The 14,149-nt window shown below is 35.6% G+C and overlaps 1 protein-coding gene across 8 annotated transcripts in view; it reads right to left on the bottom strand.

The window, feature by feature from the left end:
- Positions 1-6,524: 6,524 nt before the first annotated feature.
- Positions 6,525-14,149, bottom strand: part of ZMYM4 (zinc finger MYM-type containing 4) — a 158,924-nt gene continuing 151,299 nt past the window's right edge. For all 8 annotated transcript variants that reach the window (XM_075996460.1, XM_012765248.2, XM_075996470.1 and 5 more), the window contains 4 exons: positions 13,810-13,921; positions 11,921-12,169; positions 9,801-9,930; positions 6,525-8,622 (listed from right to left, as the gene is read on the bottom strand). In XM_075996460.1, the coding sequence (XP_075852575.1) occupies positions 8,415-8,622; positions 9,801-9,930; positions 11,921-12,169; positions 13,810-13,921 (699 nt within the window). In that variant the 3' untranslated portion in view covers positions 6,525-8,414. The remainder of the gene's footprint in view (positions 8,623-9,800; positions 9,931-11,920; positions 12,170-13,809; positions 13,922-14,149) is intronic.

Below are 14,149 nucleotides of genomic sequence, written 5' to 3'. Positions count from 1 at the left end.
CATACATTTTTTTTTCTTGGAAGTAGTGGTCAAATACACAAAATAAATTTAGACATGGGAAGAGATACAGGTAGTAATAGTAAGCACAAACTATGGCAAAGTTTGTAGTCTGAAACAGGACTGATGAAAAGGGGAAAATAGTATATTATAAAAAATACCAACATAGTAAGGGAGGGTAAGACCAAAGGAACATAAGAGTATAATAAAGTCTTGTAATAAGAAGATTTAATGGTAAGTTAAAGAAACCGATAGGGGGAATGAACATGGTTAGCATTAAGAGTAATATCAATAAAATAAAAGTAGAATGTATTACTTTCAAACAGGTAGAAGAAAATTTGCTACTCAATGGAAATAGGGAAAAAACCCAAAAAGTACAGTACACAGAAACTGAAATAATAGGAGAAATAAATTCTACTACCAGTAATTACAATGAGTGTAAATACCTTAAACTCAAAAGAAAACACTCTCAGCCCTTCCTTCCTTAGCCCGGGGACACAAGCACATGCTGAGGGGCACCATGGTGGGGACCTCGGTGAGACACAGCCTGGCAGCAGGGCTGGGGGGCAGTGAGTGAAAAGGCTGGAGACTCATCACACTGTACAAACACATTAACTGACTGAGAAAATAAGTAGATATACAGACGATGGCAGGTATACTGAGGATAATGGGAGCCAGGATTCTCACTCTTGGAGAAAGGATTTATGAATGTAGAAAGGAGGAAGGCTAGAAAGAATCCTGAGGTATTGACCTGAAACTGGAAGAGTTAGCATGAATTCACAGGTTTAAACAAATAAACAAACTATACACATATGTACACAAATATGTACATACATATGTTCATAGATATATACAGCTACATGAACATGTGTGTGTATTTGTATACTGACTGTATATTTGTATACTCTATCCACTCAGAGGGCATAGAAGCAATTTTACTTTAGAAGCAATGAGTATGCCAAGTGCTAAGGCATTATGGCTCTATGGAGAAAGGGCTGATTCCAGGACTAAGGCAAGGAAGAGTATAAAACAATCCTGGAGTATCTTGTTTTGAGTGAAGAAATGCTGAAAAAATGATGGGGACAAGTGAGAAGGACATAGCAACCAGATGAAAGAGGCTTCCATTGGTCAAATCTAGGTAAGTATCAACATAAATGAAAATATCAAATTATAAATTAATGAACAGAAAAGGAATCCAAGAATCTATAATATAAATAAAGGAATAAAAATTACAGATTCTCAGTATAAAATTTTTCTTAAAAATCTAACAATTTCTGGGCAAAAATGTCAGAAAAGATATTAACAGAGAAAAACTGAGTAAGCAATATTTATAGTATTTCATAAAACAATTCACTGCAAAGAAAAAAGGAAAGGATTATAAATAACAATGATTCAAGAAAATGTAAACATGAATATTAGTATACCTTAAACACAGACTGACAACTCATAAAATGGTGGACAGGGATAGGGAGGATGGATAACTCCCATGTTAAAAAAGGAAATAAGGCTAGGCGTGGTGACTGGGGTTACACCTAGGGTTAACCTAGGCTTACACCTGTAACCCTAGCACTCTTGGAAGCCGAAGTGGGAGGACCACTTGAGCTCAGGAGTTCAAGACCAGACTTGAACTGCACCACCACCACCAGCAAGAGCGTGACTCATCTCTACAATAAAGTAGAAAAATTAGCCGGGCATGGTGGCCATATGCCTGTAGCCCTAGCTGCTTGGGGAGCTGAGGCAAGAGGACTGCTTAAGCCCAGCAGTTTAAGGTAGCAGCGAGCTAGGATGATGCCACTGCACTCTACCCAGGGTGACCAAGTGAGACTCTGTCTCAAAAAAAAAAAAGAAAGAAAGAAAGAGAAAAGAAATGAGAAAACACCTAGACCTGATTGATGATATCATTATGTCTGAATCTGGGAACAGAGTTAAGCAGTACTGAGATGGAAAAACTACAAATTTGAAATCATTTTCAGGAAACCAGATGAACAATGAATGAAGCAATCATTCAATTCAATAATTTAAAGAATGAAAAACAGGAAAAAACTCAAGAAAAGAGAAGAAAAAGTAAAAAATATATGAAATACAGAAGATCAAAAACCAAATGTTGGTTCTTTGAAAACACTGTAAGACAGATTAATAAAGAGAAAATGCAAACAAAATACAAAATGGAAAAAGGACATAATTATGAACTAAATGTTAACTAATAATTAATAGATGAAAATGAGAAAGTTGTAGAGAAATATAAAAATCCAAACTGGCAAAACTTGAGTAGACCAAATAAAGTAAATTAAAAAGGCAAGGACCTCTCCTTAGGGGGATTAAAAAAATAAACCAGAATTAGAAGTTTTACAGTTTGACTATACTGAAGAAAACAAGTTTTAAGTAAGTTTGTCCACAAAACAGAAAAGAAATAAAACCTGCCTAGCACTTTGAGACTAGTATAATAGTGATTCCAAAATCAAATAAGGAAAATTCAAGAGAGAAAAAAAAGAAATATTTCACTTGTGACTACAGATGCGGAAACACACACACACACACAAACTAAATAAAGTATTAGTTGGCCACACCTAATAGTACTTAAAACAAAAAAAATCAACAAGGGTTTATCTAAGAAATTTAAGAATAATTCAACATTACAAAATCTATCAATGTGCTTCACAACATTAATAAAGGCAGAAAAATAAGAGGACTATTACAACATTAAAAAAAAGCATTTGGTAAATTCAACACTTATTTATAATTAAAAAAAAAAACTCATAGCAATCTAGGAATAGAAGGGAATGTCCTTAACTTGATAAAGGTTATATATCTAATCCAATTGTGTACGTGTGTGTGTGTATAAAATACATCATGATCAATTAGAGTTAAATCGAGGAATGCAAGGATGGTTCAATATCAGAAAAATCCATCAATGTATTTTACTGAATGAATAAAGATTAAAACTGGTATGATTATACAGACACAGAAAAAAAGCATTTGATAATGTCCATCTTTTATTTAAAGGAGGGAAATAGCTTAGTAAACTATTAAACTTCTTTAACTTGATAATACACAGGACTGCTTTCCAGAATAGATAGACATCTACATTTACTCTTGCTCTGTGGAAGGTTTTTTTTATATCCCTACCATCACCACCAACACATGGCATTATCTGTTTTTCTAATTTTGGCCAGTCTTAAGGGTGTAAAGTGATACCTCTTTAAAAAAAAAAATCCCCTGATCACTGGGTTTGAGTATCACTTCATATACTTGTTACCCTTTTGGGCTTCTCTTCAATGAACTATCAATTCATTATTCTTTGTTCAATGTTCTTTATGATTCAGCAGTTCTTTGTATATTGATGATATAAACCCTTTGGTGGGCTTAAACATTACAAGGATCTTCCTTAGCCTGCCATTTTTATCCTTTATTGAATAGAAATCTCTAATTTTGACGTAATAAAATCAATCTTTTTTGTTTTCCTCATAGTTTGGGGATTTTATTTAAGCAGCCTGTCCCCATGCCTAGATCACAATAACATTCTCCTATATTTCCTATTGATTTGATAATTTTACCTTCCATATTTAGATCTTTAATCCATCCAGAATCCACCTTTGGACATGATGCTAGTTAGGATTCCTGTTTTATTTTCCTTCATATAAAAAGCCAACTTTCCAACACCATCTAGTAAAACAAACACTGAAGGCTCTTTGTATTACTTACTAAATACTTCATAGCTTTTGTTGCTGTGAATTGTGCCTTTTCCTTTTAATTATATTCCCTAATTGGTACCCGCTCTTGTAGAAAAACGTTGGAAATTCTTATAAACTTATTTTACATCTAACAAGCTTACTTGAACTTACTATTTTAAGAGCTCATTGAGTCTCTTTGTTCTTATATACAGATGTCCCTGAATATCTGAAAATAATGCCTTAAAAATGTTTCATTTCTTACATTCCAATATTGATAATCTCTTTATTTCTTTTTCTTTTCTTATAGTTGTGATTAGAACTTCCAGTTCTGTTAAGCAATAATGTGATAGTGGGCATAGTGGATGTGTTAGTTAGGATACCGGTTTGGCTATTTTAATGGCTTAAGTAAGATGGAAAGTTTCTTTTCTGTGTCAGGCCTTAGCTAGTAGGCAGTCTGGGAGACAGGTATCTCTGTACATGAGGTTGGTGTGCTTCTGGTATTCTGGTATGTTGCTCTTTCCCAGCGTGGGCAAAACAGGGTTGGCGTGACCATATTCACATTCTAGTCCACAGGAAAGGGGAAACAAAAGCATTTTCCTTTTAAAGATGTGGCCTGGTAGTTGTAGACTCACTTCTCCTTCCATACCATTGGTCAAAACTTAGTCCTATGGTCATTCCTAATTGCAAGGCAGCCTGGAAAATACACTCTCTTACCAAGGGAGCTACTTACTGGCCAGCTAAAAGTTGCAGGGAAGAGGGGTTTTGTTAATAAAGAGTAGGGAGATGGATATTGTTTTACAGTTCTTATTTCTAAAGTGATGATACATATAACTGCTACCAAGTAAAAGGAGCTTCACAGAGTAAGGGTTTTTCCCCCAATTAAAAAATAAACTCTATCACATGCTCTTCCTATATAACATATTGATATGCATATATTTTTCTCTTTTTTCAGTGTAGTGAAGTACATCAATAGATTTCTGTGATGATTACTACTTATATTCATATAAGCACACAAGTGTAGAACTTATGATTTTATTACAGTATAGTATTTAGTGTGTGATTCAAATATGTAGAATTGATCATGTAGAATAATGTTTCGCAGAATCCAAAGTGCTGAACTTAGAGAAAATTCAGATTGTAAGATGGGAATTAGCATCTATTTAAAGGCTTACTACATGCCAGGTGATACGCATATCATAAAAAACACCTGACACCTGAAAGCCTACCATGTGCCAGGCATGACAACTTAATAAGGGAGTTATTATGCCTACTTAATAGATGAGGAAACCAAGGCACAGAAAGGTTAAATGACTTAAAGTAAGTGGAAAGAGTAGGCTCCATAGCCTATGATCTTTCCCCTACGTAGCAATGCCTCTCAATCATCATTCTCTACAATGCCTTGATGATATACAAGTACTAGCATAGAGGAATTAGGGGTATTCTTGCTTAATTATTTCCTAAAATTTCACCTCAGTACCACAGGAAACCTTTTAATTCAAATGAAAAATTAAATTCTGAATTTAATAAAAAACTAAGATCATTTACAGAAATTCATTTTACATTAGGCTTTTTGGGAAAACTCCTGTTTTATTAAATTAGGAATGCCACAGGGCAGGTAGAAATCATCTATATGAAATTTGAATGTGCATTTGCACACTACACGAAGACAACTCTAGGGTCTAAGGAAAGTGCGATTTTGTCTTATGTTTCCAATTGAAATATATATTTATACTTAAAAAGGACACATTCTTTATTCTGTCCTCACAATTTTGAAATCTTTAAAGTTGAACTAATACAGGCTTTGTAAATCTCAAAAAAGTTTGCCTGAGGCCGGGCGCTGTGGCTCACGCCTGTAATCCTAGCTCTTGGGAGGCCGAGGCGGGCGGATTGCTCAAGGTCAGGAGTTCAAAACCAGCCTGAGCAAGAGCGAGACCCCGTCTCTACTATAAATAGAAAGAAATTAATTGGCCAACTGATATATATATAAAAAAAAAATTAGCCGGGCATGGTGGCGCATGCCTGTAGTCCCAGCTACCCGGGAGGCTGAGGCAGAAGGATCACTTGAGCCCAGGAGTTTGAGGTTGCTGTGAGCTAGGCTGACGCCACGGCACTCACTCTAGCCTGGGCAACAAAGCGAGACTCTGTCTCAAAAAAAAAAAAAAAAGTTTGCCTGAAATAAGATATATTTATGATACCTGATATTTCTAACTGTTGGGGCTTGGAATATAAATGATAAATTAAAAATGAGAATAAGTCTTTTGATGGAAGAAGGAAACAACTAAAAGACTTTGCAATGAAATAATATATGTACTGGACTGACTAAAACCAAGTGATTTCTTTTCTGGAAACTGCTCTTTGTTATTTTACTAACTGTTGAGTCATATCAATAAGGTCAAACAGAAAAAGATATTTAAAATCCTTTCCAGACATAAAAAAAAAAAAAGAACTCACCCATCAAATACAAATATACTATTTTATTCTAAGGGAATATTTCTGTGGTTTCTGCAAGGGAAAAACCCAAAAGTGGTTAAAAACCAAAAAAGAACAGAGAGGATGATTTAGATGTTTCTCTTTTTGTTTGATGTTTTTTTCTCCCCTGGAAAAAAAATGTAATTTTACACAATTTTAGTAAAATTAAAAAAGCAAATAACTGTACACACATCAACAGCTACACTTATGAGGAATGACCAATAATGAATCCATATTTTCTCTTATGAATTAATTTAGGGTTCTGGGCAACTCTGTGGACTAACATGCAGTTGAAATCCTGATACAGTCATTTATCTGGGTATTGGCTGTTCTCAGTTAAAAGATACAGATTTTTTCCTGGTAGTTTATAACAATTTATCTACTATGCTAACAATATTTGTTTTTCATACAACTACAGAAGGGGAAATTGTTAGTGTTTATACAAACCATAAAATTCGTATAGTGGGGACTATTACACCTGATGTTTCTGGATAGTTTATTGGCAGACTTATCAGACAATCCAATTATTTTTCCTCCATATCAAACAAGGTATGAACTAAGAAGTTTTCCAGTCAGAAATGACAAACAGATGGAATTAATCATACAGAAATTTGGGGCAGATTTACTTGTATCACACAGTTCTTAGTAACAAAAATGAGATTTGTTACAGGCAGAGGGACAGAACCAGCAAGTACACAATGTCAAAAGGCCTACTTTGTAATTTTTATTTTACTTAAATGACTTTGATTTGTTAAAAAAAAAACAAAAAAAAAAACCTGCCACTCCCACCTAAAAAATGGAACATACTGAAAAGTCTTTCAAGATTAAAATTTCTAAGAGGTTTTCTGACTGCTCTCAATCTTTTCATAGGGTCAAATTAACCTCAGCTAAAGAAGGTATGGTGATTGGCCAACATCATAAAAGCTTTGATTCACAATTTTGTGGGGAAAAAAGAATGGAGATGAGGGAGATGGATTGATATGCCACATACGCCTATGACTTGCACTCCTCATAGAACTACTAAAACAGCTAGAGTTTGGAATAATGCTATAAGAAGACCTCTCTATGGATATGCAAGACAGTCAATGTCTTTGTATCCTAACTCCAGAATCCCTATTTTCAAGTTTCATAGGGCAACAAGGTCATCTTCCAAATGCTTTATATAGGAACATACTAGGACCTTTTCTACCATAATTCAGATAGCTAAGTAATACTGTATCTTTGTGGAATCACTCACAGGTTTGCCAGAGTAAGGAGAGAGACTATTTTTTTTTAAATGACAAGGGCCTCCAGAAACTGCTGCAAAAGACAAAATAAGAGGAATTATTAGGGAAATAGGAAGGTAAAACAATGGGAGAAAAGCTGCCATTGGGGAAAAAACAAAAACAAAAGGAGAACCCCCATTTCTGTGTACCACAGCTCAGGCTATGAGACAGCAGCAATAAAGGCCTATACCCAGAGAAGTGGGCATTTTAGTGGGTTTTCTACAAACATTTCAAGACACTTGGGATCTAACAGGCTCCACAGATTTTCTGTGTGCATAATTAGCTTGCAGAATATCATCTCCTTTACTTTAGTTTACCCACATCCAGACCCACCACTGAGAAGGCTAGACCCAGAAGGTGAAAGGGACACATTTCTAAGTTAACAGCAGTGAAGGTCATTTTCCCTGATGTGAGGGGCCCATGGTAGAAGCACCATAGGCTTCTATCCTTCACATAATTGGCTTGGCAGTGAAAATCAAAATCAAGACCACTTTACTATCTTTTTTAAAAAGTTGAGCATTTTTATTGGGTCTTCAAGTCTAGGTCCCACAGTTCTCATTTGATGTCACTCTTTGCTCTGTACTGATCTCTCCCCTGACTTTTATGGAGGGCTTGCCCAAGTAGCCTATTGCAGCCAAGGTTTCACTCCAAAGCTACCTCTCTAAGGTCTAAGGTTACTATGGTAGAGTTTTATACAACAATTTTCCTTAAAAATATTCCACAATTTGTTATTCCCAAACAAAATAAGATTATGCACCACTCAGAGAAATTGGTTAGTCATTCTGAAGATGTCTAACAACTATATCACTGTCAAAGAACATTTCTCAGTTCATATTCTTTCCTTCAATTTTCATTTGTACATCCACACTGTGGGGTTCACGAGTCATCTGTTTCCCATTATCTTATAATCAAGTCAATAGGACTTAGGCTTATACATCGTTTTCCAACAGCTGGATGCATTCACAGTTTGGTGCATATCAATGTATACGAAAATAGGAACCTCACTTCCATTTTAATCTGATAATTCAACATCAGAGTCTTCAGATTTGGCTTTGGCAAGTTCTTCATGTACCTCCCTCACCATGAGAATACGTGTTAACATGGTGTCCAGAGTCCCAGGGTCTATCGGGAATGTGGAGTACCACATGGGGCTATTCGGGACACAGGAGCGCTCAGGTTGAAGGTAAAACACATCATTTCTCTGCTTCACACTTTCAGAACTATCCATAGGGGGGAAAAAGAAAGAAGGAAAATAGGAAATCAGAGAGTACAGAATATGAACTATATTGTTTAATGTAATGGCTCTCAATTTTTCCCCACTATGACCCACCATGGGGAAAGCAAGGTACCCATAAGGATAAATAGGTTTATACACATATTTCTCCCAGGAGTAAAATTGTACTCTGCATATTTTCTCACACACTCAAGAAATTACATTGGACTAGGAACAGAATGTTAATATAAGACAGAGTGTATATCACAAACTTTAGTATGTAAAATATTAAGAATAACAGGCCAGGTATGGTGGCTCATGCCTGTAATCCTAGCACTCTGGGAGGCTGAGGTGGGGGGACATCTTGAGCTCAGGAGTTCAAGACCAGCCTGAGCAAAAGCGAGACCCCCATCTCTACTAAAAAATAGGGAAAAAAAAAAAAAAATTAGCCGGGCATGGTAGCCCATGCCTGTAGTCCCAATTACTTGGGAGGCTGAGGCAAGAGGATTGTCTGAGCACAGGAGTTTTAGGTTGCTGTGACTTAGGCTGATGCCAGAGCATTCACCCAAGGCAGTGACAGAGTGAGACTCTCTCAAAAACAAAAACCAACAACAACAAAGAAGTCAACTCACATGTTACAATGGCTGAGAATCACAAATCCTAAGTGCCCAATATCATGGAATGAACTCCAAGGGCACTCAATACACATTATCAAAGGCCAAACCCAACCATTATATTTCTTTTAGAAAAAAGTACTACAGTGTGAATCTTTTAACTCTAAAATCATAAAATTTTTCTAAGGAAAGGGCCACTGAAAAAATTTCAATTCCTTAAAAATTGTTTTTCTATTTTATGTTTACCAAAACAATTTCTCCTCAAAATTTCTTTTCAATATGAATAATAAAACCATTGCAGATTAGATGTCACATGTTGTGCAACAGTTGTAAAGATCAAACAATTAGCAGTGTTTTTTGCTTTTGAAGAAATTTCCTTAAAAAAATCATCAAGACAAGGCAGTTTATTTCTTGGTTCAAAATTCAGGCAGGGGGAAAAACAAAATTAGAGGTACATCATTTTCTAAAGTCACACACCAGATGATTTTCTGATGTTCAAGCGTCTAAAATCCAAAATATGTTAAGTGTTTTTTGAAATACACTATATCTAGTTCAAAAGAAGATCACTTACCATTTTGACAGGTAAAACTCATAAAGTCGAACTGGACATCTTAGTGGGTTGTCAGTATTCTCTGCCATCTCCACTCCCACTGGAACCTCATCATCTTCATTTCGTTTCCTCTTGCCAACAGTTAGTTTATCTTGAGACAGGAAATAATAATCAAAGGATATTAGAAAAGTCTCAAGACACCAATGAGTTTTGCTTCACAGCCAGAACTCTGCCACTCCTTCCCTTTCACTCACTCAGTCATTCAACAAATATTTGCTGAGCTCCGATGGAGGTGCCAGACATCATTCCAAGTGCTAGGTTTGTAGCATTAAATAAAACAAAGTAATTATCCTATAAAATTTATGCTCCCTTGCTCACCAATGGAGGGGCACTACACCAAAAAGTATGGTGTTGGAGAGTACAACTCTATTCTCAGCCTGACTTTTTAAAATAGATGTTACCAGGCATAGGATTCCTAAGCCATAGCAAGAAAAAAATGGTTCTACATGCTCCTCTTCTACAGCACAGATCAAGATAGAAGTTATCATCTCTTTATCTGAAAATATTTCTACCCTAGGGCACACCAGTGTCTACTGGGCATTTGTTCAAGTTTCTTTTTTTTTTTTTGGCAGGGTCTTACTCTGTCACCTAGGCTGCAGTGCAGTGGCATGATCACAGCTCACTGCAGACTTGAACTCCTGGGCTCAAGTGATCCTCCTGCCTCAGCCTCCTGAGTAGTTAGGACTATAGGAACATGCCACCATGCCTGGCTGATTTTTTTTTTTTTTTGTAGAGACAGGGTCTCACTATGTTGTCCAGGTTGGTCCTAACTCCTGGCTTCAAGTGATCCTCCTGCCTTGGCCTCCCAAAGTGCTGGGATTATAGGAGTGAGCCACTGCACCTGGTTTAAAGTGGATGCTATATGAACAAAACTAAGGAAATAGGACTGGCATTAAGTGAAAAAGCTATCATAATCTTTTTTTTTTTAAAGTAAAGGAGCAATTCACAAAAAAGTTTACACAATGTTGAACATCACAATTATTCTTTATAGATTTTAGTTTCAGTAATTTTTAAATTTTCACATTCAAAAAACATTTCGCTCTTAGAAGTAACAACTTCAGTTTGGGAATTTTAGAACATAATTCTGGTCAAAGTTAATAAATTTAATTTCTAGTTCTATAATATATATATATATATATTTATTTATTTGTTTGTTTGTTTGTTTGTTTGTTTGTTTGTTTGTTTGTTTGTTTGGAGACAGAGTCTCGCTTTGTTGCCCAGGCTAGAGTGAGTGCCGTGGCATCAGCCTAGCTCACAGCAACCTCAAACTCCTGGGCTCGAGTGATCCTTCTGCCTCAGCCTCCGGGGTAGCTGGGACTACAGGCATGCGCCACAATGCCCGGCTAATTTTTTATATATATATCAGTTGGCCAATTAATTTCTCTCTATTTATAGTAGAGACGGGGTCTCGCTCTTGCTCAGGCTGGTTTTGAACTCCTGACCTTGAGCAATCCGCCCGCCTCGGCCTCCCAAGAGCTAGGATTACAGGCGTGAGCCACAGCGCCCGGCCATAATATTTATTTTTTAAACATTAAAATCACACTTTTATATAATAAACTGGTTTGGGAAAGCAAGACCATAAAACTCCTAATAAAATTGTCCCTATTGGTATTATTCTACTGTGTACAAAAGCAGTATACTATAGGCCAGCTTTTAAGTTCCTTCATAATTTCACCATATTAACAAAAAAGAAGGGTTCTAGTCAAGAAAAAGGATTAGGAAACAATAGATTAAAAGTTAAGCAGGTTTCTTTTAACTAGCAATTAACTCATCTGGTATCTTATAAATCAGTGTTCTTAACTCTAATTCTATATTTAAATTTCTTGGTAAGTTTTAAAATATAGATTTCTTGGGCTGTATTCAATTAAGTTGGAACTTCTTTAAAAGCCAATACAAATTGAAGCACGTGATTCCTCTCATTTCGAGGCAATACCTCTAACAATAGAGAAAAACATTCAAATATTAAAATAAAGCTATACTCTTCCATGTCTAGAATTTACAATTACCCTTCTGCAGTAACTATCTTCATACTTAGAACTAATGAGACTGCAAATAGAAATCTAACCACCACCATCACAAACCTGGTTCTGATTCCTGCTTCTGTAAAGGTGGGAAGAACCTCAGATATGTCATCTTGGTGCTGTACTTGAGTGTCCTGGTCCGTCTCATCACATGGGCAAAGGAAAGCTTCAAGTGCTCAGTAACATTCTTTAGTTGAAAGTATTTGGTATTGAAGAAAAGGAGGGTGTTTAAGAGGACAATTGGTGAGTAGGCGCCCAGTTGTTTGCACTCCCACAAATGCTCTTCTTCAATGCGAGAGAACATGTAACCTAGACAGAGGAAGAGGGAAAAGAACAGCACTGAGCTCCTGTGTAAGAAGAATAAGTAATCTCTCAAATTCCAGGACAGGAAGATACAAAGGGAGAGACTGACTGTTCCTCTCTTTGCCCCTCATCCTTATGTAGAAAAACGGAAAAGACACCACAAAGCAAAAGGAAAATGATGCCACTTGAGTAGATAATGTGAGTATTCCACTGAAACAGTTTTAATCTATTGATATTTTAGATCAAGGATTAGCAAGCTTTCTTTGTAAAGGGCCAGAGAGTAAATATTTTAGGCTTTGTGGGCCATATGGGCTCTGAACAACTTTGTTGTTGTAGAAAAATAATGAACTATAGTGAATACATAAAACAAATAGGTACGGCTACAAACCAGTAAAATGTATTTACAGACAAATTTTAATTTCACATAATTTTCTATTACAAAATATTAATACTTAAAGAGAATTTTCCCCAACCATTTAAAAATGTAAAAGCCATTTTTCACTCATGGACTACAAAAACAGGGAATGGGCCACATTTGGCCCATGGGCCACAGTTTGCCAACTCCTATTGGAGACCATTAAGCTTACTGTTCATTGGTTCAGTCTTATGTAACCAAGATAATTAGAAGGCAGATACCTTTCTCCCTTCCCACCCCACCCCATTTATTTTATTTTATTTATTTATTTTTTAATCTTTTAAATTTATAATTTTCTTTTTTCTTTTATACACCCCAAAATCATGGCTTGTTGGATATTTATTTTAAATTTAAATTAAGAGTGATTACTTCCTGATGACTTATCTGAGATTTTGCTTGAAAAGCAGAGGTCTTGCAGAATAATTAAAATAAGTGTACACCTTTTATTTTTTTATTTTTTTTTATTTCTTTTTTCCTGAAAAAATGCTGACTGATACAATAAGTGTACACCTTTTAATTTCACCTTCCTCATGATGCCCCTTAAATGTGGGTTTTTCCCTAATGTTCTCTCCTTAATCCTCTTTGTTGCTGCTTCTGCATTCTATTCTTGGGAGATTATCCACAAACATGACTTTATTATTCCAAAACTACATCCCTGGTCCCCTCTCCAAATGCTAAATGTATTGAACCACTATGTTGCTCAGAATGCTTCAAAGGTGCTCTGCAGCCCAACAGAAAGGGGCACATATTCCTGAGCATGACATTCAACCTCTCCATTCACACCTGAGAAGCCTGAGACCAGGAGTGAATTATGGACTGGTCTGATAACATGTGGTCAAGGTCAATTCAAGAATAAAGATTTAACTCTCTTAACAACCAGTTCAGTGTACATATAAACTATTGAAAAGGGCCTGCTGTCAGAATATGTGGCAGCTACTGGCATAGTGTATATCTTTACCAACACTACCAGATCAAAAATGGTTTCTTTAAAGGTAAATACAACCAAGTTATTTTTAATTTTCACAATTAGTATCTATACATGCACTGAGTGGAAGTTACAGTTCTGCTAAAACAATCAACAATAAATCAAAGACTTGCTTCTCAAAAGTCCAAATGTTATAAATCAGGACAGAAATAGAAAATGAATAATTTATACAAAGATAATAACAAAACTAAAGCAATTTAAGAAAGCATATCAAGAAAACAGTTAAAATAAAAATAATCAGCCTACCATTAGGAAGTATTGTAGGTTCCCATATTTTCAAGAGTTTGGTAAGTTCAATCATAAATCTGGAATAGGGCTCAGTAAAAATATTATCTATTCTACCATTTTCAAACAGGTACTACAAGGGGAAAAAAAAGAAATATACATGTTGATACAAAGAAAACACAAGTTGAAACTACATGGTAAGAAATAATTTACAAAAAAACCCCATTAAATCGTACACTTAAATGGGGAAAAGAAAAGAAATATTTACAATTATTTTTTGCCCTTATAAGATTTGAAACATGTTCAACCTGAAGTATTATAGGAATATATGTGAAAATACCAGGATTCAGGGCCCGTTCAT

Source organism: Microcebus murinus, chromosome 2 (assembly GCF_040939455.1).
Source record: "Microcebus murinus isolate Inina chromosome 2, M.murinus_Inina_mat1.0, whole genome shotgun sequence".
Classification (NCBI taxonomy): Eukaryota; Metazoa; Chordata; class Mammalia; order Primates; family Cheirogaleidae; genus Microcebus; species Microcebus murinus.
The sequence above is the reverse complement of the archived record's forward strand: the minus strand, read 5'-3'. Positions and strand labels throughout refer to the sequence as shown.